This window comes from Salvia miltiorrhiza, chromosome 8, assembly GCF_028751815.1.
Source record: "Salvia miltiorrhiza cultivar Shanhuang (shh) chromosome 8, IMPLAD_Smil_shh, whole genome shotgun sequence".
Taxonomy (NCBI): Eukaryota; Viridiplantae; Streptophyta; class Magnoliopsida; order Lamiales; family Lamiaceae; genus Salvia; species Salvia miltiorrhiza.
Window position 1 is genome coordinate 36,782,206 of NC_080394.1, and position 22,631 is coordinate 36,804,836.

Consider the following 22,631-nt stretch of genomic DNA (forward strand, 5'->3'; position numbering starts at 1 on the left):
TATCTTCATCGAGATCTTCTTTCCTTCTTTAGCTCAATCCTTGATTGATCCGATTGAAGATAGGTTCCAGCTGCTTGCTGTAGTCAACCTTTCCCTTTCTTCCGATGCTTCTAGCTCATTCCTCCTTCTTCTGTTCGCTTCCTCCAAATCCCCTAGATTTACTTTCCTTTCCTGGCTTTGGCTGTCTGCTTCTCATTGTAGTGGTCAGACGGATTGCTTTCTTCGGTTTGATTCATACCAGGTGGGTTGCTTCAGGTTCCCATGCCCCAAGTTAGACTGGAGAGGTACTGCGGCCGAAGCTCCATGCTGGTAAACATGACATTGCAATCTGGGCCTGGTAATGCCCATTCCAACCACATTCCTTCTGTTTCCGCTCTACTGGACCTTCCTTCCTCAACAACTTTGTTTTCCCCTGGACAGACTTGAATTGACACAAACAAAGAGAAAAACATGGCCAAATAGCCCAAAATTCGAAGACGCATCAGTGGGGTGGTCTATGGTCCTGGTCATGAGATACCTCTCAGGACTAAACTCAACTTGACTTGAAATAACTAAATAAACTGAAAATACTGAACAAGAATATCAATAATAAAAGGCAATCCGGTCAAGACGTCGAATCTGTGGATAATCTCTTACACTCGCTCCTTGGTCAAGATGTTCATTACAATATTGTGTCTACCGGTTATAACTTACCAATGACCTGTGTTTAAGAAGGGCTAGGGTAAACACAACTCTTAGAGTATAAAATAAGAATAGATCTAGACCATTGATCTACCCACAATCTAATGATTGGGATTTAATCTTAGAGAAATCGTATGTAAATGTATAAATTATGTGTAGAACGTGTATCAATTCGTTGTGTAAATGTCTGAATTGCGAAAATTAAATTTTTGCTACCTATGAGATCCGAACTCAGGACCATGAATTCATCCAACAAGGTGATGAATCACCCGTAGACCCTGATGATTTAAAGGGCTGAAACTGGTTCATATTTTATATTTTAAGAAGTGTTTATTTTAGCCCCCTCCTATATATATATATATATGTGAGTGTGTGTGGGGGGAGGGGATGGAGGGCTACGATTCTGCAACACGTTGTGATTCACTCTTTTTCCGACGCAGCCCGATCTATGTCGGCAGTGGTCTATACAAAAAAGAAAAAATGGGGAGATATGTTGGACGACAAAGATTCTTTTGACGAGGACCCTCTAAAAATGTTCTCATAGCATTGGTCGTTTTTCGGTTACCCCTGGTTTCTTGCGGGTGCTTTCGCTTGTTTTTGTTTTTTCTCTTGAACCTCTTTTTACATTTTTAATAAAATTTCTATTTCAGCTATGTGGGGAAGGGCTACGGTATAAACACTTCTTACCATATAAAATACGAACTACCAAAAATGTATGAATTTTATGTATAAATTGCGAAAAATAATTTTTTTTGCTACCTATGATATTCGAACTCGGGACCATGAATTCATCTAACAAGGTGATGAATCAACCGTAGATCTTGATTATCTAAGGGCTGAAAATAGTTCCTATTTTATATTTTAAAAGGTGTTTTTATTTTAGCCCACCTAGGAGGGGGCTAAAATAAGTACACTTTTTAAGATATAAACTAAGAATCATTTTCACTACGGTTGATTCATCATCCTGTTGGATGAATTCATGGTCCTAGTTCGAATTCCAAAGGTAGTAAAAATTTATTTTTCACAATTCATACCGTTATACAATGAATTCATACGTGTTCTACATAAAATTCATACATTTTTCCTAGTTCTTATTTCTTATTTTAAGAGGTGTGCTCACGGTAGCCCTTATATATATATAGGGAGAGGTTCAAATAAGAACCACTAAATAAAATAAGAACGGAGAACCAGTTTAAGTCATTCGATCATCAAGATCTACGGTGGATGCATCATCTTGGTGGATGAATGCAGAACTTGGGATCGAATCCTGAAGGGAGCAAAAAAATTATTTTTTTCAAATGTAGTGACCCGCTCTTTTTGTATTATTTATATACGGTATCACGATAATTAATATCGCATCGTTCAGTAAATAGAATCCAGTTGACGGTTTTTATGAATTCAGCTTATGATCCTGATTTATTTATCAGAGACGGAGTTATTATTTTAGCTTTATGCTTTTGTATCGCGTGAGTAAATCACGATGAGAATTTTTGAACCATTCAATAATTATTATTTCCAAGTTATAACTAACTTAGCGAAGTCATGTTATTTATTAATAGTGAAACAAACAATTATATTTTATTAGTGCTACTAAAAGTTGTGGAATTATTCTCGACTGCGAAGTAAATTAAATCCGTGATTTAATTTAAAACGTATTACAGTTTATCGCTATTAGCAGGCGAGGAAGCAGATATCAAGCAGATACAGAAATGCGATGTTTAGAATTCGTAACCAGTATTTTATTTACAACGCGGTACTCGATTATATTAGTTTTCCTAATGAAGAGCTTATTTTGCGCCTCACGTAACATCTGTGGGCTTTTATTTGCCTATTTCCTATCTTCTAATGAGGACACCCTGACTTGCAAACAAAAAGGAGGAAGAAAGTCAAAGAGAGAGAAAGGTAAAGAAGAGTGTGCTGCAGAAGTAGCCGACCACCCTCTGCACTCCCATCTGATCAGCCATCGGCAAAAGCCCCAGAGGAGTCTTTCAGCCGCCTTCCATGGCTACCCGGTTCCCTCAAATCTCTACCTCCAGCCACCCTATTCCTGCTCATCTTTCTAGCACACTCAAGTATGCAGCGTCATTTTCTCTATTAGTATCAACCCAGCCAACAAATGCAATTTTTCACACTTAGTTCATTTCATCCAAAAGAGAATCAAAGAATAGCCCCAGCTCGTTCGGCCGAAGCTCTCAAGGTAAGGCTTGGCCTCAATATTTCATCTCTTTTCATCAAAGTTCACCTGCATTAACAGAAGGACCAATGTTCGTTTCAGTAATTTCCTCAGTTAAAATCAGTCTGCTATAACAAACAATCCATCAATCAAACCAAACAACTGCAAGGTAAGCTTTGTTCATAACTTTGCTATTTCAGTCCAAAGTCTCCTTCATTCATTAAGCATCGGCACCTTCAATTCATTTCAGTTATTACACATTTCTCTCAACTCCAACAGCAAGCAATCAGTTCAAACTCATTCGAGGTAATTCACTATCTCAAATACCCATTCTAGTAAACATTCATACCAAGCATGATCATGATTAGTTTCACAATGGCAAAAGACCTTATAATCATCTTGAACTTAGCAAGCACCAACAATATTCTAGTGTGTAAGTGATAGTTCATATGTAGTTTTAATCGAGCATAATTTGAGTTTATGCAAAACAAGAAAAGATTGCACCTTGTCCAGTTCACGTTTTAGAATCGATTGAAAAGGGAGTACGAGAGAGTGTAACTTAGCTTTAAGGGAGGGAAGGGCTGGCGGCAAACTCTCGACGTCTCGCCTGCATAGGAATAACAGCAACAACGGTCATTGAAGGAGAAGCCGACCGGGTTGAGAGGGAAAGGTCGATCGGTTTTGAGGGAGAGAACTGAGTTTGAAACTTCAGGAGAGATATAGGGCTTTTGCTTCCCCTTTCATGGTAGAGACGAGGAGAGAGACGGGTACGACCGGCGCCGACTGATTCACCGGATTCTGAACGAATGAGCAACAACGACGATGTCCAGAAATCTTTGGCTCGATTGGGTCTTTGTGTGAGGAAGAGAGAAGGCGGCACCAGATAGACGTGTCGAAAGTCAAGGACGACCGGAGCCGACGACAGCTGCACGGCCGAAGCAGGAGGAGCCGACTTGTGTGAGAGGAAGGAGCCGAGCGGCGGTTGTGAGAATAGAGAGAGAGAGACCGAGAGTTGTTGAGAGAGAAAGAGATTTGGGCTTTTCTTTTAAGGGATAATTGCGTGAAAATACACAAACTTTGCCAAAAATTCATATTTGACGCGAAGTTAGGATTTTACATTTTAATACACCAACTTTCGTTGTTGTCCAAATTTGACACGACTTAATTCTTAAAAATTCAAAAATAACCCCTTTTTGTAAATAATTATACAAAGACCCACTTATGTTATTATTTAGGACATTTAAACCAAAACAAGATATTTTCTTATGATGTTTTCTTTTAATCTTTGATCCGCGCCTAAAATGGTTTAAAAGAAAACATCATAAGGAAATATCTTGTTTTGGTTTAAATGTCCCAAATTATAACATAAGTGGGTCTTTGTATAATTATTTACAAAAAGGGGTTGTTTTTTGAATTTTTAAGAATTAAGTCGTGTCAAATTTGGACAATAACGAAAGTTGGTGTATTAAAATGTAAAATCCTAACTTCGCGTCAAATATGGATTTTTGGCAAAGTTTGTGTATTTAGGTGCAATTTTCCCTTCTTTTAATTGTGAGATTGGACCATTTTTACTATTTTTCTGTTAGGCTTTAATTGTTTAAAGATTTGGGCTGGTGTAAATTTTATGATGGACTATTATTCCAAATCCCCATTTGTATTGGGCCAGTTTAATTCTTCATTTGGGCCGATTAAATTGCCTATTGGACTAAGATTTATTCTTTCCAACCCACATTAATTATAATATCATTGGGACACTTCCATTATTTTATTTAGACAGCTGCAGTGCTTTAATTCGAGCCATTCATAATTAATTATCAGGCTACTTTATTGAGCCTCTTAATTAATGAGCTTATTACTATTTCCTTCAAGCCCAAATGATTTAAAGTGGGCTGTTATTGTTTATTTCATTAAAGCCACTTGTTTTATATAATTAATTGGCTACCCTTTTTTTGAGGCTATTAATTATTTGAACCTACAATAGTGATTATGATTCAATTGTTGAGCCCGATAAATTTCTACGAGGTCACATCTTGATTAAAGCCGAGTTAGTTCTTTTACTTCTATCAAATACAAGGACGAGATTATTTATTTTACAATTAGAGTATTCTGATGGGGGAGGAGGAGTTACAACTTTATTCGACCGCGATAAACGAGAGTAAGCTAAATCTATTAACGAGGATTAATAGTAGAAATTTCCCTACTATCGCTCAGAGGATTAGTTCATGCATACTAGATTCATGCATAGCTATTTATCCATTCTCATCCAGAGAATTTTTCCCGAGTAAGTATCTTATGTATTTTCTCGAAATCAAGGTCAAGGTCGGGAATAGTAGTCAATCAAGGAACCACCGAATCACGGAGATTTCATATCAGGTGGGTTTATTTTCAGATATATCAAATCAGTTTAATGTTATTTATGAACAAGTTATTTCGTTACGAATCTATGAACAGAAAGTTATTTCAGTTGTTTCAGTTATTGTCTTGCCATAAAATGTTTCAGTTTTAGTATGATATCTATCTGAAGTGGCAATGCCAAAGTTAAGTAATCGAATTCGGGTTCTGAGCAGTTGATAGCTATCCTGCCAGGACTAGTGTACACAGTGACCGTGAGTCATCTAGCTGGTTGGCCGGTCGAGTGGCCGTGAGAGGTGGCCACCTCTCCGGTGCACAATTCCAGATATGATTGATTACAGGAGAACTTAGACTGCAGTCGAACTTTAAGAATCACAAAAGAATTTAGTAAGCTTGGGCCTATTTCACAAAAACTCCCTTGCTGTACTGTTAAGATGGCATGACAATATGATTATTTTCAATGCAAGTTTCTATAGGCATATGTACCCACTGAGTACTTTTGTACTCAGCCCTGCATGTATTTCTAAATGTATTTGTATAGCATATGCAGTCATTTTAATAGTTCTCATGTTCTAACGAAAATTGTGGTTCTTACTAGAACTGCACCCTATATATATATATATATATATATATATATATATAGGGGTGGGCTACCGTGAGAGCACATCTTAAAATAAGAAATAAGAGCAATTTTTAATGTATGAATTTTATATAGAACACGTATGAATTTGCTGTATAAAGGTATGAATTGTGAAAAATGAATTTTTGCTACCTTTGAGATTCGAACTCAGGACCATAAATCCATCCCACAGGATTATGAATCAACCGTAGATCTTGATGATCTAAGGGCTGAAAATTATTCTTATTTTATATCTTAAGAAATGCTCTTATTTTAGCCCATATATATATATATATATATATATATATATATATATATATTAGAACAAAACCTATCAAAATTTTAAATTAATTAATAGCATAGTAAGCTAATTTCATACATATATGACAACTATTTGCATCCTATAGAATTAATATCTCCAGCTTGGGAAAAGAATCAAGAACATTAATCATTAATAAAAAAAAACATATTCTACACATAAAACGAGATAAATAAGGAATATTACATATGGATAACAAAAATAAATAAAAACAATAAAATAAAAAGAAAGGCAAAAGAAAAGCAAAAAACAATAAAAAAACTAAACTTATCGTTATGAACAGTACCCCCGACAGATGAAGCGGGATACTATTAACAAACTACAAATTTGGGCGTAAACTAACGTGTCATTGGAGAGAGTCATACACTGCAAACTAACGCTTACTCTAAAATAGAGTACCGCTGCAGGTGCTCTTAGGGTATCCACATTGGAGAGTCAAGGTGGGCTCTTAAAAGTGGTACCCATCATTTAAGAGCCCATCCTCCACAATGGGAGAGCCAACAAATCGACTCTTAAATTTTGTTTTTGTTTTATCTTTATTTTTTGTGTTGTTTTTATTTATTTATTAAAATTAACATTAAATTTAACAACATAAATTTCATTGAAATTAAAATTTAATACTACATTAATTGAAAATAAAAATTGCATTACAATTAAAAATAAAGTCCTAAATTAATTTAATATATAAAAACATAAAAAAATCCTACAATTAAAAAATTTAAAGATCATTGCATTTCTTGATTTCATCCACCTTCTTCAAGTGAAACGTTAACTCATCGGAATTCAGTTGAGAGGTGTCCCTACCCAAGATGATGTCATCTGGGAGGTCGTGTTGGGTTTGGAAGGAAATTCCCATGACCTCGACCATGTTCTCCATGGCCTCGAGAGCTCGAGTTTGCTCGTCGGACGATTCCGCCTTGTTCTTGGCTTTTCCTTTGTCTTTCTTCGCCGCCTTTGTGCCTTGGGGCCTTGTGGAGATACTTTGCTCGCTAGAAGTCATTGTGTAGCGATCATTCGAGCCCTTGAAACGTTTGGCAGAGTGGACATCCTCGCCAATAGATGCGAATTTTTGACATTCGCGAAGCACATTCCACGCATGTGGATACTTGACTACACTACCATGCTCGGCAGCGTACAATTATTGTGCTTGAGCGGGATTTTCTCATCGCTCATGCCGGAGTCGTAGATGTCCTCCCACATCTTCATGTCCCTTTGGACGCGTTGAAATTGCAACTTGATTTGCTTCACGTCACGTGGAATGGTGCCTTGAGGCCGTTGCGTGTTGTATTTGATGATGATAACGCCCTAATACATCGCTCCCTTTTGGTTAGCTCCTTTGACGGAGTCGCATGTTGTCTCTGCATACAAACGACAGACAAATGTCGTCTCTGCTGGAGTGTAGCCACCTCATTGTTTGGTGGTCACCGGCATGATCGTTATCTCTTCCACTTCGGGTTCGGTTGCCGTTGCAAATTGGACGTTCAAATCAATTCTCTCAAGACTTGTCGTTGGAACGTTTGATTCTTGAGAGAATGGAGAGAATGCTTGGCCGGATGAATTTGCATTGTCGGGAGAGGTAATTTGGGGTGGTTGCTCCAATAATTTCTCCAACTTTCATCCATCTTTTTAGCACAAAATATATAAAAGAAAGAAGATGAAAAAGAATGAGAATTGTGTGTAAAGTTGAATGGGGAGTGGGAGAATTTTGTAGAAGGAATAAGATGAATAAAGAAAAGAAAAAAAAATATATAAAAGAACCATTCGAACGGCTCTCTACCAGAAAGAAGAAAGAAAGAAGAATTAGCCTTTTATTTCAAAAATTTTATTTTCAATTATTTTTTTTAATCACCCTATTTTTTTGATTGGACCGTGCAAAACACGCGTCTTATTGATGTACACTGTGCACGGGGGAGTTGGGTGCAGGACTCGGTGCACGCCGGCGTCCGCGCCCCTAGTGTGGATGCCCTTAGATGCATAAACTTCCGCGGTAAGGCTTCGGAAAGCGACAATATATATATATAATATAATTGTGTTTTAGGAGAATTTCAAGACTTCCAAACTAAATTTTACACATATTTTTCCCAGGCACTGACTAGAGTAATGCTTGAAGACATGTATGATATATTTATAGATATATAATCAAATCAATTACCATCCATGTCGGACTAATATATATAGTTCATGGCTCCTATATATGAATTGTCTCTTTCAGTTATTGGTGCAATTTTCTATTCCCATGTATAAATGTTTCTGCCTCAAATATATAAATTTGTACATTTTCCCACTTTAATTTGATGTTGACGCTGACGGAATAATTACAAGCTCCTTTAATTTTCTCAGACAACTGGCTGTAGGTCTATGAGGTTTTAGGTAACACTAATGGTTTAAATATCACAAGAAGAAAGATGATTTCAGACCCTTTCTTTCTTTCTTTCCTTTTTTTCTTTTAATTATAAATTATATAAATAAATAAATAAATTTAAAGACCGTGTGACGGAGAATTCGAAGACCATGTAACGGAAAATTCGAACCGAGGGCTTCAGGTCTTGGGGAATAACCTTCTACCGTTAAGCCAACACACGCACACAATCCTTTCTTTTTATCGATGAATCAATATTTGACGACACAAGATTTGAAACTCTTTGTATATGTGATATAATTTATACTAACTTTATTATTATTTGATTAATTAATTAATATTAATATATAGTTTCCGACATAATATATATTCTCTCGGCCATGATATCGTTTTCACTTTTGTCGTTTCGGTTCATCCACGATATCGTTTTCACTTTTATTTGTAGAAATAGGGTCCACAAATTTTCACTCAACAAATAGTGAGACTCAAACTCCACTCACAATAATATCACTATTATCACTATTCACCACTTTATTAAAACTCATGTCGTTCACAAAGTGAAAACGATATCGTGGACGTAGGGAGTATATTTTATTTAAAAAAAAAACAACTCTCACACCAAAAAATGGTGTTCACTAGAATTATTCCAAAATCAGCAAAGAGCGTGGCCGTCCTATTAGCTTCCCAACACATATGATTAACCGAACTTTTATCAAAAGTATAATAAATATTCAAATAGATCTTAATTATAATTAACTTCTTCTAGGGTTGGTCCTGATAAAAGAGGCTCATGCCGTAACAATAAAAATGAGACTTCATCTACTAATTAATTTTTTTTAATTGCCCATTTATCTACAATTATAAAGACATAATGTGAAACATGCTAATTCGACAAATTAAAACTTATTAAAATACGATTTTAGTAAGAAAAAGAAAAACGACCTAAAGAAACCCTTATATGCACAACAAAAGCAGACTAAGGGCTAAAACTTTGTTACGAAAAATCCCATAGAAAAAACCGTAACAAGAAAAAAGAGTACTCGTCTAAGAATATCAACAAACCAACAAAACCGGCAACGAAGGGAGGAAAACCATAAAATTGTGAACCCTAAAACCTACTGTGGAGGTAAATCGGTCACTATCGTAGAATAAAAATTAATTCAATTTATAAATTTAAAATAATATATATATATATATATATATATATTACCATTTTCAAATTATATATGAACATTTACTATTGATCTCTTTAACAAATACTCTCTCCGTCCCACTCCAATAGGCTCGTTTTTCATTTTAGGTTGTTCCACTCCAATAGGCTCAGTCTTAATATGAAAATGTTTAGGACTTTATTAAGTAACAATCAGGGAGTACTATTTAGTCTTAAAAGGTTAATTTTTGGTGGACCACACACTATTTAACTACCAAAAAATGAGTTTCTTAATCTCCGTGCCGAAAAGTAATGAGCCTATTGGCCTGAGACGGAGGGAGTAGCATATTTTATAAAGATATCAATTAAAAATATAGTAATTTATATAGAATTATATATATATATATATGTGTGTGTGTGTGTGTGTATTTTACCGTTATATTAGATAAGATCAGCGCATGAAATTTGACCGTTATAACCCCTCATTCAAAAATATTTATTAAAATACTATTTTACCCATATATAAATAAGTAAAAAAAAGTTTCATCAGATTTTGTCGGTAGCATAGCCCCCTAAAACAAAAACACACATTTCCTATTCTGAGAAAAAATCAACATTCTACAACCCTTAAAAATATGAAGAAACAGAGATGCAACCCAGATGATTGAAGAATAATTGCCCACTCTAATAAAGACCAGTAATACACTTTGAGAACAATGGATAGGCTCTCTTTTTTCGAGCAGATTTTATTGCATATAGTCGCTGGATCTTCAAAAAGTTGTCGGAGCTCATCTCGCTGTTGGCAGCGGTGCTATCGATCGATGTTGGATCTTCACCATGTATTCGGCGAAAGGATTGTTATAGCAGTTATTTGCACGAAATTTAATTTTTGTCAATCGAATTGTTCATTTCTTTCACTTCTCCAAATGTTATCTTCAAAAGGATTTAAACTCTCAGATATCATACATACTAGATCCATAGCTATTGTCACCCAAAAACGCCATGAACAGATGTAGAAGCGAAGGAGTGTAATCAAGTTCTGTTAATATTGAATCGAAATCATACATATTTTTTTTATAATCCTTATTATATCCCTCAAAATTGCACTACTCATCCACACTGTTACGTGGGAGGCTCAAATCTGTCAAGAAATTTCATACAACAACACAAGTCTTTGCATGAAAACTAGTAGTTGCCTCTTCTTTCCGCATTTATGATGTAAACGTTTTCTCATCATCTTTGTCTTCACATTTGGGGGACTATGCATTTTTATGTAACTTTTCGAGAGGTTTTTGGGCTATAGTGATTATTTTTCTATCAATTCAATATGGGGTTATTTAAGGGTAAGATAGTATTTTCACTAAATTTTTAAATAAAGAGGCTATAATGAGTAAAGCAGGGGCTATGTATAAAACTACCCATAAATAATATATGTATATATAAATATCAATAGAAAAAGGGCCCAAATAAATATTTTAAATATCAAAAGGAAAGGTGCATTTTTGTAAGCAAAAAATAATATTGGTGCGTTTGAACTTGAATGAATCAACAATTAAAAAAGATAAGAATATTTAGTCACTGCATGCAACATTAGAATTGAATTGATTATTTACTTTATAGTTGCATGTAGATATTGTTTTAAATTATGGGCCGGGGCTCTGAGCCGTGGTGCAAGCTTCCCGCACCAAATATGACTGCCATCAACCCAATATTACAGAAAATTCTATCTTCTCTTGCCAATCCGAACGGAAATTAACCAACAATCCACATAATGCAAAACTAACATACACTTTGACAGTCTACTTATTAACGGAAATTTAAATCACTGCATATGTATATATTGATCACAACCATATATATATTAGTGAACCGGTACAGAATATATATATATACAAAACCCAACGAGCTTATGCCATTTAGGAACTCGCAACTCAAGCTTAATTATATATATGTACCATATATATATCTTAGGCAGAAATATTAAGTATATATAAATATATACAAATAATCATTAATTTGAATCATATTTATATAAGTGAGTAAGTATATCAAATTAGTCGAGCTCGAATCCGAGCCCGTAGGCCGTCCTTAAAAGTGGCGGTGAGCCCCGGTGAGAAGCAGGGAGGCTGGTCCGGTTGGTCTAACTCGACCCGGAATCGTCTCAAAACCGAAAGGGCGACAGTCTTGAGCTCCATAAGCGCCAATTCCTTCCCCAAACAGACCCTAATCCCAGCTTGAAAAATAGGGCATTTGAAAGGATTTTCATGGACGAAAAGCCCATCCCTCATCCACCTCTGCGGCTTGAATTCCAAGCAATCCGATCCCCAAATCTCCTCCATTCTCCCCATGGCGTAGGGGTGGAAAGTAACCCTAGTTCCCCCCTTCACAAAGCTCCCATCCGGCAACACATCGTCTTCCAAACAAAATTTCGAATCGAATTGGATCGGCGGATACAGTCTCATGCTCTCATACACCGCTGCATGCAGGTAATGGAGCTCCCGCAGCTGATCGCAGCTCCTCAGCTCCGCCGGGATCACCTCCTCCGCCTCCGCCAGAATCGCCGCCTCCACGTCCGGGTGGCACGCCACCAGCCAGAAGAAGCTGGTGAGGGCGGAGGCCACCGTGTCGCGGCCAGCCAGCAGGAAGCTGATGACGATGTCGATCAGGAACTTGTCATCGCCGACGCTGCTCATGAACCTCGAGAGCAGATCCTGCCGCTCCGAGAACCCCAGCTTCCGCCGCTCCCTGATGAAATCGCGCGCGATCACGTGGATCGTCCCGATCGCCCGCCGCAGCCTCCTCTCGCTGCCGATGTTCAAAAACCTCTTCACCTTCCACACCACCGGAGAGGTCGCCAGCGCCCTCTCCGCGGAGAGCTTCGACGCTAGGTCGAAGGAGGCGACGAAGTCGGATAGCGGCAGCGACAGCTCCAAGCGCGTGGGGTCCAACCCGAAGCAAAACCTCGATATGCAGTCAAAAGAAAACTTCCTAAAGAGGTCCTGCAAATCGAGGATCTGGGTAGAAGCCATGAGAGGCATGAGGCGCTGCTGGATTTCGAGGTTCACGACGTGAAAGGAGTAGGCGCGCGTGGAGACACGGGCGAGCTCGAGGGTGGCCATCTTCCGCTGGAAGGTCCAGAAGGTTCCATCGACGTTGAAGATGCCGCGGCCGAGGAAGTCGCCGAGGATGGCGGAGAAGGGCTTCCCTTTGGGGAAATTGTCGAACCTTGTTTTGAGCATGTACTCCACGTTGTCGGGATTAGCGGTGATGGTGTTGTTGAGAACGTGGATGTGGACCGTCCGATTAGGGGAGTTCTTGAGGAGATGCGTGTACCAATCGCACAGATTCTGGAACTGGATCCTCCACCGCGATTCACTGTATGTTTCGCAGATTTCGCAGCTGCACCAAACCCTCTTTCTCATCACTATAGCTAGTGTGAAAAAGATGAGCAAAAAAGAAGTGAGGGATGAGATAAATAGCAAGCACGAGGCGTTACAATATTGGAGGAGCTCCATTGATGGATAAAGAGTAGTGGAGAATTAAGGCCAATGGGAGGGGAGATGTAATCTTTATGTAGGCTTCTTCAATATATACTTCACATGACACGCACTCACCCAAGATATAACAAATACATAAATGAAATAAACGTTTTGACGGAATGAGATGAGGTCCATTTACATGCAATAATTGAGTCTATAAAATTTATGACTCGCCTAGGCTCGATCAATATGGTAAATTAGGCTGCCAAATATTTCTTCGAATAGGAATGGATGCTATTAATTATGGACCAATATATGTAATGACTTAGCCCACATTTGGTTGGGTGTTTTTAGAGGTTGGAAAAAGATTTAATTAATTGAATTCATTACTTGTTGTTTGGTTTAGATAATGACTTAACCATTACCCTTATTTGAGGGTAACTCAATCATTCAATTTGTTACCCTTCAAAATAGAGGGGAAACAAAAGAAAGATAATCCCTTACTAATGATTCATTTTCATTGTTAAACCAAACACTTAATAAAATTAAGGGTTATTGTTACCATTTCACTCCGTTATTTGATTCAATTTCATTTCCATTCCTCTACTTGAATCAAACGAGCACTTAGTGTATATATATATATATATATATATATATATATATATATATATATATCATAGGCAAGTTATTTACAGCGGTGATAATATAGATTACTATCAGAATAATTCAGATACTGTATTGCCAATTTATTTGATATTTTTCTCTTACATTTTCTTATCATCTTATGATGCGTTCTCTTTGGTTGTAAATTTATCATGAGAAAATAAGGGATAAACAAAACTTCACCCTTTAAATCATTTTTTTCTTTTCCATCATTTCCTACAAAATAGAATTTGACCCTTCCTTTTCACTACAAAGGAGAGATAATATTATCACACCAAAAATGGAGGGATAATATTATCCATCCTTTATAGTGAAAATGAAGGATCAGATTCAAATTCTATTTTGTAGAAAATGAGGGGAAAGAAATGAATGATTTAAAGAGTAAAATTTTGTTTATCCCTCTTTTTTCTCGTGATAAATTTACAACCAAAGATAATGCACCCTTAGAGTTTATTTTAGGGGTTATAGCAAAAGAATACACGAACTTTGAAAAGAGTTGTAATTTTCACCTGAACTTTTAATTAAACCCCAAAAATACATGAATTTACATTTTTGTTGCGATTTTTACCTAAGTTTGACTTTTATCGAAATTAGAGCTTAGTTTACAGTCGAAAAATCATCTGATGTTGGTCTAAACTTCTGATGATGAGGGATATTTAGAAGTTCGGAGGTCTAAAAAGACATAAATTAATATATATTTGACTTAATTTTGACTGTCAATTAAGCTCTAATTTTGTTGAAAGTCAAACTTAACTGAAAATCGAAACAAAAATATAAATTTATATATTTTTTGACTTAATTAAAAATTTAGGTGAAAATTAACCAAATATTTGGGATGGATTTGTCGATTTTGAGTTTGTTGGATGGATTATGCATGAAAAGATGTAGTAATCAACTAGTTAGCGAATTAATTAACCACTTTAGATTTATTTTGTGAAATGACAGTCAATGAACTTGCTCAGTCAATACGACTTCACGCACTTGATTCTTGATACTTCAGATTTAGGGTACCATATTTAGTGTTCCAATTTTTTTCTTCAATTTTAATTTTATATGCTTTAATTTAATTGTGAAAAACATTACTTAGGATTTATTCGTCCAAATTAAGTGTATAATTATTTTTTATCATTTAATTTTATTTTTATTAGTTAATAATGCACTATTAGGGTTTGTAAATCTAAAGTTAGTTATAGTATAATTCTTCTAATCGTAACCCTTTTAAAATTAATATTCTTTTTTAAAAAAAGATGATCGATAATGGTTCCCAATTTTTCCACTTGTGTGACTCGAACCCACGACCTAATAATCTTTTGAAATAATAGTTCAATATAACTCAAATATTATAATAAATTTTATTTTTATAAAAAATATTATTAAATTAATTCTTACAAGAATAGCATGGAGACAAGTACACAATTAGGATCTTCAATCTAATCAAAATTTCCAATGGATTCATCAGAAATTATAGTATTAGTATATATATATATATATATAATTAACTCACATTTTTCAATGATAGTGAGGTTTTTTTTTTTTTTTGAAGGAAGATAGTGAGGTTTATAATCATCATATTTAGAATGTGCATAGTGGCATATATGTTTTGAAACGTTGATTATTATAATAATGACATGTCGTACAAGGGAACAACTAGTGGGGGTAAGGAAAGCATTTCAGCTGTTTTTGTACACATCCAAAAGGTTATATTTCTTTTCCATGACATTAATTAATGGGAAATGTTTTTGTTACGGTGGGGCACGTTATCATGCTTCCATGACATTAGTTTTTAATTCTTCCTTTTCTTTTCTTTTCTTTTCAATTTAAGATATGATGAGAAGTATTCAATGCCTTTATTTATCCCTTTCATTACCCAATTAGTTATAATTATTGTTGATGATTAATTTACCTGTAATTAGGGTTTTCTTCAACGATTTTATTTTCTATGCTCTCTCCGACCACGAAAGAACTTCTTAGGAAGAAGTGGCACGTCTTTTAAAAAAATTAAAGTTGTTGAATATAGTAAGAGTGGAGATAATGTTATTGAATTTATTGGTAATGATGAAAATGTGTGGTAATTAGTATTGACAGTGGTGAAAAATAAGTGGTGGGGTATAGTCCAAAAATAGGTAGAAAGTTTTTTTATGGACGTCCCAAAAAGAAAAAGTAGGAGGTTCTTTCGTGGACGGATGGAGTAATATTTAAAGAGATTATTATGATATTGTTGGTCCCGTGCGAGCATATAGTACTGGTGCATATTTAAAGGATCAGTGACTTGAGTCAGATTGATAAAACTTGATGCTTATGTTGTGTGCAATGCAAGTTGTCAGTATGGTGAAAGGTTTGGCAGATAAAGCAACACTGAGTCGAAATAGAAATTTGTAAAAACACAATCAGTTTGCTTGTGTTTGAAGGTGTTCAAGTGTTAGAGTTCGGTTCTAGTTTAGCTTGCGGTGTCGAAGACTGAAGACTGAAGAACGAAGGACTGAAGAACGAAGACTGCAGATACCAACTGAAGTATCAGTTGAAGAATCAGTTGAAGACTGATTACTTAATGCACGCAATGGACTGATACTAAAGTCAAGTATCAGTTGAACATTCCTCCTAGGACTGATCTTCCAACGTGCAGAGGAAGCCACGTACTCACCAAGTACAACCGCATTAAATGTAGAGATCTCAGGATATCCTTATCTCTGCAGAGGTCATTCCTATCTGGTGGTTACTTTTCAGAGACGTCACATCTCCTGTCCATCAAGAGAGCCGTTTTCACCCAGACAAGGAACCTCGAAGATTGAAGCCTCGGCCCAAATTCGAATTGCTCTCCAACGGAAGAAATCTCGATGACGTTCTACGCCAACGGATCTATTCAAGAGTTCTCCTACAAATAGCGCTCGAGGATCACTTCAACCTTCACCGATTCAACGACATAAGTTGAAGCTCTGCCGAAATTGCTACTCAGCCTAAAGCTTAATCTCCCCAAAGCTTGAATCGAATAAGAGAATTCCAAAGCCTAAAATCAGTCACTGCTGATTACACACATTCTCTTAGACCTTAGGCAAACCTCTGTTTACCCAGAAGCCAAAGGTCAAACTTGCTTCAAAGAACTTGTTCTTTGTAGTGAAGTTGGCACTCGTTCAAACCTCCCCCCCAAAAGAGTGTTTGAGTGATTCGGAGTTCAGGAAGCTACTCTGACTCTGAGTGCACTACAAGAAAATGCGGCTCTAACGACCGAAATTTCGGTCGTTAAAACCCAAAAATCGGTCGTTAATATTTTTAACGACCGATTTAACGACCGTTTTTTTCGGTCGTTGTTTGCATCGTCGCCCGAGTTTTAACGACCATTTTTTCGGTTGTTAAATTTAACGACCGATTTTTTATTTTTAACGACCGAAATTTCGGTCGTTAAAAAGAGAAAAAAAAATAAATAAATATAAATAAAAAAATTATTTTTTTTTATTTTTTTTAAATAACGACCGGAATTTTATTTTTAACGACCGAAAATTCGGTCGTTAAAAATTAATTAAAAAAAATATTTTTTTTTCGAAAAAAATAATTTATATATATATATATATATATATATATCTTTGTATCCCACAAGTATTTTTAGTGTATTTCTAATGTATTTTGAACTTAATTGCATACCATTTGACGAACTTCCCAGTAGGTCACCCATCTTACTTGTGCTCTAAGTCAAGCACGCTTAACCTTGAAGTTCCTTTCGAGTAGTCACCAATAGAGAACACTCGTATTATTGATATAGATAGTACCTATTAATTCATTTAAACTCTAATTCAATATAAAATATCATTAATCATTCATAACCTTATAATATGTCGAGATAATAACTAAGATTTGTGGTGTCGGCGAAACATTGACGATAAATATACGATTGAATTTAAAATAATAAAAAATTAATATTATCGTAATTAAAAAAAGAAAAGAAAATACGAGTATGAAAAATAACAATCAAATATACAACAAAATCAATATTAAATCAAATAATCAATATTAATAAAATTAATATTTGAAAAATAATTTTATTATTTTAAAATAATAAAATTATTAATATTTTGAAAATAATGAATCTAATAATTTAGAAAATCTAATAAGTCTAATAATTTATTATAATAAGTCTTATAATTTATTATAATAAATCTAATAATTTATTATTATTTGCAAATAATATCACATTTTTATTAATAATCAATATTATCTATTTTTATAGAATAATATTATGAAAATAACAATCATTTTCAAAATATTCTCTATAATTTGAAAATAATAATTAAATAGGAAAATTAATAAAAATAATTAAATATTTATATATATATTTATATATAATCAAAAAATAAAAATAAATAAAAATAAAAACGAAATTTAAAATTTTTTAAATTGAAAACATAAAATTAACGACCGATCGGTCGTTAATAAATAAAATAAATAAATAAAAAAATTAAAATAAATAAATAAATAAAAAATAAATAAAAATAATTTTAACGACCGAAAAATTCGATCTTTAAAAAAAATTTAAAAAAATATTTTTTTATTTAAAAATTATTTAAAAAATAAAAAATAAATAAAAAAATTAAAAAAAATTAAAAAATAATATTAACGACCTGAATAATTCGGTCGTTAAAAAAATTAATTTTTTTTAAAAAAAAATTATTTTTTTTTCAAAAAAAATAAATTTTTAATAAAAAAATAAAAAAATATATATTAAAATTAAAAAAATAATTAAAATATAAAAAAAATAATTTTTACGACCGAAAATTCGGTCGTTAAGAAAAATTAAATATTAAAATATTAAAAAAATATTTAACGACCGAATTTTCGGTCGTTAAAAAATAAAAATAAATAAAAAATAAAATCGATCGTTAAACGGTCGTAAATCGGTCGTTAAGGCCGCAAAATTAACGACCGAAAATTTCGGTCGTTAATTTCGGTCGTTAAACGCGTGTTTTCTTGTAGTGGTGAGAAGTCTTAGCACGGGTTGTGCTGAGCAGAGAAATCCGATGCGAGTGAAGCGTGGGTCCTGAAGAAGGGTTTTCTTCAGTGGTACGGTTGTGTGCACCCGGCAAGTACACGGTTTGGTTTGCAGTGCACCTGTTAAGCACTTGCGGAGTGGATTGTTGGTCTGATCAACCAACCGTGGATGTAGGAAAGGGTTTTTCCGAACCACGTAAAAGTCTCTGTGTTGTTTACAGCTTTCAGTTTTACATTCTTACTTGTGTTATTTCAATTGATAAACTGAACACTGATTAACTGCAAAGAGTAACCTAATAACCAACAACGTGCTCCACCAAGGCTATTGCGAAACTAAGTTTAATTTCCGCTGCGTATGATATCAGTCTAACTGATCTATCTTTTGATAGTCAGGAAGAGTGTTATCATCTCTGTCTTAGCAAACACGACTGAAGCCCTTACGTGCATCAGTTAAGTTCCAACAACTTAACTGATAACTCTTTACTGAAGAGCTTTCAGTATCAGTCGTCAATCCTGTTTGGTCAAAAATGTTTTCAGTAAAACATGAGTCTGTCTTTGCATGCAAAGTTTCGTTTTGATCTCTGACTGAGATCCCTCTGATTGAGGATTTGAAAAATAGCTCATAGGTGTATTCCCCCCCCCCCATACACCTATTCGAGACCCTCTGGACCTAACAATTGGTATCAGAGCAGGTTGTTCGCAAGAACTATCTGTATCTGATTAGGTTCTAATTGAACTAGATCCTTTTTCTCAAAGGTCTCGAAAAAGTTCTCTCTTTCTTTTTGTGTCTGCTATCTGTTCTATCTGCTGTTATCTGTTCTCTCTTTTTTGATGGAGACTAACCACAGCAGATTATCTTCTCTACCTATGTTTAGTATTGAAAAATACGACATATGGAAGTTTCGGCTTGAAAGCTTCCTCACCGCCCAACATTGCCGAATATGGGAAGTCATCACCAGCGGACCCAACATTGCTTGAATACAGGTTATATTTTCAATTGTTTCTCACAACTCACAAAAAATAAAAATTTTATAAATCTAACTCTGCTACTATAGGTGATTAATATTATGCATGAATACGACTAGACACATATACACATGCATGCGCATTCTCTTATGTGCGGCAGTTTGGGATGTCCACCCCAAAATTCCTAGATCGATTATGATTGGAATTTTTTAATTCGAAAAAATTATAATTATTTCATAATTAAATAGTCTGTAATTCGATAAGATTATTTGAAAATAATCTGAGCTGAATAAGATTGATCCGAAAATGAGTTAGTTGGCCTAATTAATTAAATTTTATCTTATTATTTGGCTTTTAAACTTCATTAATAAGCTTGTAAAAGCTAATAAAATTAAGTTTTTTTTCAAATATTTGTCGAATGTATTTTGATTCAATATTCGAAAACTATATTCATCATTTCATTTTGTATGTTTTTATTCTAACGCTTAAAATAAAATATTTAGATGTAAAAAATGAGAAAATCATACTCCCTCCGTCCACCAAAAATATGCCACAATTTCCTTTTTCGTCCGTCCACAAAAAATATGCCACATCCATTTTTAGTAGTAGGGTCCACATCATTCCACTCACATTTAAAGTGGGACCCTTACTCCACTACCAACTTCAATCACATTTTATTAAAACCCGTGCCGAAAGTAAAGTGGCATATTTTTGGTGGACGGAGGAAGTATTTCATTAAAGAAAAATATGCACATCTTTATCTCTCTATTAAAGTTACTGATTAATAATATGTAAGTCGATGTTGAAGTGATACCCATTTAATATAGGTATTCCTTTGTTACAAGTATAGAATTATTAAGATAAATATATTAATTAATTTTATATATAATTTTTTTAGCCCAATTGATCCAATAGGTTAAGCTTAAACCCAAAAGTTAGGGTTAGGGTTGAGAAACTCTAATCCAAAAAAAACTACTATTCGAGTAACTCATGCATGAATAGTTTGACAACTCAATAAAATTGGGTCAAACCCGAATGAATTGGCCCGATTAACATCTCGATGTGGCACTAAGCTAGAGTATTTTTTAAGTTATCAAAAAATTACTCCCTCCGTCCCTGAAATAAGTTCCTCTTTTTCCTTTTTGGGACGTCCCCAAATAAGTTCCTCTTTCTTTCTTTCTATTTTTGGACAACTACCCCACCACTAATAATACTTTATTTATTCTTACTTTTCACTTTTTCATCATTCCCAATACTAATTATAACATTTTCTCACATTTTCACCACTCCCAATACTAATTATAACATATTTTTCTCCACTATCAATACACTTTACCACTTTTCCTTAAAACCCGTGTCGTCCCAAAAGAGGAACCTATTTTGGGGACGGAGGGAGTATTAAATTAGAATTTTATTGAAAGAAAAAGAAAAAGAACCAAGAAACCCTTGAGAGTACAGAAGAACAAACTAAGGGCCGAGCCTCATTAAAACCCTTTTAAGTAAAACCCGAGAGGGAAAAATCTTAAAAGGGAAAAAGAGTGCTCGTCAAAAAGAAAAGATTGCTAGGGAACGGAGATGAGACAACTTCAGAGGTTCTGGCTGAACCATCACCCCTAAGCAGCTCGGTTGTCGATCATAGTAAAGCAAACGAATGAACGAAACAAGGCAAAGCCGAAGCAACCACAAATCGACAAAAACTGCCCCCGAAAACCACCAACAGCTCAAAGCAAAGATCTCTGGTGCGCCGTGAAAACGCAAGCAACCAGAAGTCAGCGAACACCAGGGAGCAGCCCATCGACGACCAAACCGTCCACTCCTCAAACAAACACGACGCAAAACGGCAAAAGAACGCCGTTCACAGAGAACCCAAGAGGACTTACGTTTCTCACAACCACCAACCTGCCTAAAGCACCCAAACAAGACGGTAAAACTTAACGAGCCATTCTGAGATGGCTATGACAAGAAATATCAAGACGAACCGCAACATGAATCACCTCAATCTCGTGAGGCCACCAACCCTCTTGCCTATCGGCGGCAGATAAAATATCCACGACTTTATTCCCCTCACGATAAATATGTGAAACTTGAAGATTAAAGTCATTTAGAAGCATTAAAATCTTTTTCCAAACGACAGCAATGCGCCAAGGAACCGAACACGATCGCTCCTGCAACAAGTGCACAATATAAGTCGAGTCTGATTCAATCCAGAGGTGACGCCAATGACGATCATGAGCTATCTGAATTGACGTAATCACCGTAAGAAGCTCCGCCTCAAAGGCGAAGCCAAGACCACCTTTCACATGAAAGCAACCCCGAACCCAGCTGAATTTGTCTCGAAAAATGCCGCCAGCTCCAATCTGCCCCGGAGCACCCGAAGCAGACCCGTCAGTGTTGACTTTAATCTAGTTATTCGCAGGAGGCCACCAGTACACATTGATAAAATTTTGAGGCGGAGTAGCCCTCGGTTTAACACCAATTTTCTTAATCACCAAAAGATCATTGCATGAATTATGCATCGAGCCTAGCTTACTGAAATTATTCTCCATATCCAAAAAAACAACTCTAACAGCCTGAAGAACACGCATATAGACAAAGCTCACATCCTAAAAAATGCAGCTATTGCGCTGACCCCACAGACTCCAAATCAAAGTGATAATACTCGCTTTCCAGAAGCAAGCAATCTGAGAACTCATCTCCATATTCCAAGCCTCAACAAAGAAACTATGAATATCCAAAGCATTAAGCATATGAGATTGGTTAAACCAATCCAGAAAAACCCGCCAAATGGGACGAACTTTAGAGCAACCCCAAAAAATATGGTTCATAGATTCTCCTTCCATCAGACAAAACACACAATGATTAGGCATAATCAAGCCATGATGAATCAGCCGGT

General features: G+C 35.3%; 1 protein-coding gene across 1 annotated transcript; it reads right to left on the minus strand.

The window, feature by feature from the left end:
* Window positions 1-11,469: 11,469 nt before the first annotated feature.
* LOC130996575 (cytochrome P450 94C1-like) lies at window positions 11,470-13,383 on the minus strand. The gene has a single exon (XM_057921872.1). It carries the CDS (start codon window positions 13,166-13,168, stop codon window positions 11,702-11,704), a length of 1,467 nt encoding a protein of 488 aa, XP_057777855.1. The 5' UTR covers window positions 13,169-13,383; the 3' UTR covers window positions 11,470-11,701.
* Between the last annotated feature and the right edge of the window lie 9,248 nt (window positions 13,384-22,631).